General features: G+C 39.1%; 1 protein-coding gene across 1 annotated transcript; it reads left to right on the plus strand.

Annotated features, from left to right (window-relative positions):
- Positions 1-315: 315 nt before the first annotated feature.
- LOC131429340 (uncharacterized) lies at positions 316-4,097 on the plus strand. Its single transcript, XM_058593414.1, has 3 exons — positions 316-1,254; positions 1,810-2,301; positions 2,390-4,097. Exons 1-3 carry the CDS (start codon positions 316-318, stop codon positions 4,034-4,036), a joined length of 3,078 nt encoding a protein of 1,025 aa, XP_058449397.1. The 3' UTR covers positions 4,037-4,097.
- The last annotated feature ends 486 nt before the right edge of the window (positions 4,098-4,583 follow it).

The raw sequence follows: 4,583 nt of genomic DNA on the forward strand, positions 1-4,583 counted from the left end.
AAATATAAAATTCTGCCATTGTAACATCAAAGCAAAATAGGATTAAATAGCTAACAACTGATGTGGTTGGATGCGACTCGTTTATTTCCCGCGTTAAACTACGTTTTTATCGGTGTTCTATGTCAAGTTGAATGAAGATTTGTATGTCTTTTTGAAGATCACAGTGCAGCGGTTCTTGTGATATATTTTGTGCATTGATATTCATATGCGTAATTGACGCAGTCTTCTTCAAAAGTTGTCGATAAACAGACTCATCTGAAGTGTTTCTATTGTTCCGTTTGGTGGACGACCTACGGGTCGGATGTCACGGGTGAGATGACGACCACATTACAATGCGGCGCCTGTGCGAAAGCAATAAAAGAAGATAGTGAAAAGGTGTTCTGCTACGGCCCGTGTGGTTTGATACTGCACCTAAAATGTACTGATGATATTGATAAGCATGGGTTGAAGGCAATGGAAACAAATCGTGGTTTGAAATATCTGTGCCATGGTTGTCGGAAGCACCAATCAGGTCACAACGAAATTTTGGCAAAATGTAACGACATTTTTGAAAAAATGAATGAGAATTTTGAGTTGTGGAAAAATGTTTTTAATGAGAAGATTAAACTACTGGAGCACGATATTGGCATACAAGTAGAGAAAGCAGTAGAAAGTTTAAAACATGAACTGTCCCGAAAATCATCTGGTAATACAAATAAAAAATCGTTTGCTGATGTACTAAAAAATGATAACGGAAAAAATATTACCCCGAGCGGTCCTAGCCGAAATCTTAGATCTAGAAAGCGACCTAGAATTGACGATAATGATACGTTATCCCCGACTATCAATACCAGTGACAACCCGCTCTCATCGGTTAGTGATCCACAGTCTCACAAAAATGATTGCGTCATCGTTGTTCGCCCAAAAGAAACAAAGCAAAGTGCCAAAAAAACTAAGTGTGACCTAAGCAATCATATTGATCGTGTTTTGCATAAGATTCAAACAGTTCGTGAAGGGAACAGTGGATCAATTATTCTTGGCATCAAATGTGCTGATGCTGTAGAACCCGCGGTTGCCGATGTTAGGAAAAAGCTTGGTGAAAATTACGAGGTGTCAGTCCCAAAACCAATCAAACCGAGACTGAAGATTGTAGGTGTTGCCGATATGCTTTCTGAAAGTGAACTTATGGAATGTGTGAAGGACCAGAATAAATCAGTCAACTTGACTGAGTTGAAATTAATCACCTGCTTCAAATCAGTGCGTAACGACATTACGGTATACAATTATATAGTCGAAGTGAATAATGATGCGAACAAAGCTATGTTAAAGTTGGGTCGTGTGAACATTGGCTGGGATATATGTAGAGTTTTTGAATGCTTTGGGATCGTGCGCTGCTTCAAATGTTGTGCTTATGGACATAAGAGCAATGAGTGCAGTCACTCTCAAGTATGCTCAAAATGTGCTGGTGACCATTCCACGGCTGTTTGTGTCTCAGAAATACTGTGTTGTGCTAACTGTGCTCAGATGAACAGAAACCGAAAATTGAATCTAGACACAAAACACGAAGCGTACAGTTTGGTATGCCCTGTGTATAAAAAGCTCGTTGAGAAGAAACGTCAGCATATTCTACGTGCTGGATAGCAATTACTTGGATTTAAATCAACTGACGGACTACTGTCGTCTGCCATCGCAAATACTGACGCTGCCAAGCATATTTCTCCAGATCCTGATGTCGCCATGACTTTTTCTCCAGGTAAAGCTTGGGAGGGTATATGTCCTCTCGAAGCTACACTCGATACTGCACCTCCTCAAAAGAACTCTTGTTTGCAGCCTATGATTGTGAATGACGTCTGCAGTCCCGATTCCGTCACTCGCCTGCCGACTGCCATCGCAGATCCAGTTCTTGATGCTGCTTTGAATGTATCCCCAGTTCCTGATGCCGCCATAATTTTTTCTCCAGGTAAAGCTTGGGAGGGTATATGTCCTCTCGAAGCTACACTCGATACTGCACCTCCTCAAAAGAACTCCTGTTTGCAGCCAATGACTGAGAATGACGTCTGCAATCCCGATTCCGTCACTCGTCACTTCCTGCTGACTGACATCGCAGATCCGGATCCTGATGCTACTACTGTACAACTAAAAATATACTATCAAAACGTGCGAGGTTTGCGCACCAAAATCGACGACTTCTTTGTTGCTGTTTATGATGCGGAATTTGATGTGATTGTACTATCGGAGACATGGCTGAACGACGACATCTCCTCGCTGCAGTTGTTTGGTTCTGGTTACACAGTCTACCGGAATGATCGTGACTCAAAAAGTGTTGGTAAAAAAAGAGGCGGTGGTGTACTTATTGCTGTTACTAACCGATTAATGTCAAAAGCAAACACAAACTGTAACAATATTTTAGAACATCTGCAACTTGTTCGCTAAACATTTCTTAAGTGTCTTCGAAACAATTTCATTTGATCCTGCTCAGATGGAATTCGGGCTCAGAGATGTTCCTTGCGATATTATAAGTCTTGGTAACATTCAATTCACATGCGAAGAAATCATTTTTGCGTTGAAAAAACTGAAGTCATCAACATCAACTGGCCCAGATGGCATTCCTGCCATCATACTCAAACGATGCGCGAATGCACTGTGTGTTCCTCTAAAGATAATCTTCAATAAGTCTCTGTCGCAAGGAATATTTCCACAATGCTGGAAAAAATCGTACATGTTCCCTGTGTTCAAGAAAGGAAATAAGCAAGACGTAGCAAATTACCGCGGTATAACTTCTCTTTGTGCTGGTTCTAAGTTATTCGAAATTCTCGTTAGCAATGTTCTGTTTGAAAAAACCAAATCATACATATCGACCGATCAACATGGTTTTTTCCCCGGTAGATCAACAGCTACGAATTTAGTTCAATTTACGTCACACTGCATCAGAAACATTGAAGATGGAGCACAGGTTGATACAGTTTATACAGACCTTAAAGCAGCGTTCGATCGTGTTGACCATACTCTGCTACTTGCGAAAATTCGAAAACTAGGTGCATCGGAAACATTCACAGATTGGCTCAAATCGTATCTTGTTGGCCGTTCACTTTCTGTTAAGCTTGGGAATTGTGAATCAAATAGCTTCTCGAATCTGTCGGGTGTGCCTCAAGGTAGCAATCTCGGACCTATACTATTTTCTTTGTTCTACAACGACATCTGTTTTGCCTTGCCACCAGGGTGTAGGCTTGTTTATGCAGACGATCTCAAGCTATTTCATATCATTAGATCTGAAGAAGACTGCATGGCCTTACAACGACAAGTTGATGTCTTCAGCGACTGGTGTACGCGTAACCGATTGACGCTTAGTATATCGAAATGCTCCGTTATTTCATTCACACGCAAGAAAGAACCTATTCTCTGGAGATACACTATTTTTGGAGAATTCCTTGAGAGAGTATCAATTGTAAGGGACTTAGGTGTAGTACTTGATTCTCAGCTGTCGTTCAGAGACCACTACTCCCATATCATTGCACAAGCTAACCGGAATCTTGGATTTATCTTTAAAATAGCAAAAGAATTCAGTGACCCTTACTGTCTCAGATCATTGTATTTCACCCTTGTCCGATCTGTTCTTGAAGCTTCATCGGTAATATGGTGTCCTTACGCGGACGTTTGGATTAACCGAATTGAATCAATACAAGCTAAATTCCTCCGCTACGCCCTCAGATCTTTACCTTGGCGCAACCCGACAGAATTACCACCTTATACTGATCGTTGTCGATTACTGGGTATGGACACACTTTCAAAAAGGAGAAATATTTCCAGAGCTGTATTTATAGGAAAACTATTGATGGGACAAATTGACGCTCCTAATATCCTTTCTCAAGTAAATATCAATGTACCACCTAGAACTTTAAGATCGCGGAACTTTTTAAGACTTGACTATCAACGTACTGACTATGGACAAAACGAACCCATTAGGGGAATGTGTAATAGTTTTAATAGTGCTTATGAATGTTTTGATTTTTCCATTTCATGTGATGTTTTTAAAAATAGACTAAGAAGATTATTGTAATGTATAAGTGTAAGCCCACAATGTAATATGAAAATGTATGTAGAACTGTATTATTGTCAACCGTCAGAAAAGATGAATGGGTTTTTACGCCCAATTGGACGATTGAATTATTTTCAATTGGGCTTTTCCCCTTCCAATGCTTCATGGAGACTATAACAGGTCAGATGAAGGAATAAGAAATAAATAAATAAATAAATAAATAAAAGCAAAACATTTATAGAAGACGAATTTTTCAGTAATTTGATTTTCTAGCATTGAGAATGGTATATCATAAGAATTTCTCTTATCTTATTCTGATGCAGTATATTCAATTGTATTCCATTTGAAAAAGCAACGACTGGATCAATTGTACTTAATGAAATTTGTATGCCTCATCAATAACGAAATAAGATATAATAACGATTCTTGATGCTAAATAGATATTGTCTAATCTATCAAGAAGATTCCTACGATAAAATATCAAGAAAATATGAAGTATTGCTATGACAGCACAGGAACAACACAACACAAGATATGATGGTAAAATTTATTTTGTTATTATTTTGAT

The sequence above is a fragment of the Malaya genurostris genome, chromosome 2, assembly GCF_030247185.1.
Source record: "Malaya genurostris strain Urasoe2022 chromosome 2, Malgen_1.1, whole genome shotgun sequence".
Classification (NCBI taxonomy): Eukaryota; Metazoa; Arthropoda; class Insecta; order Diptera; family Culicidae; genus Malaya; species Malaya genurostris.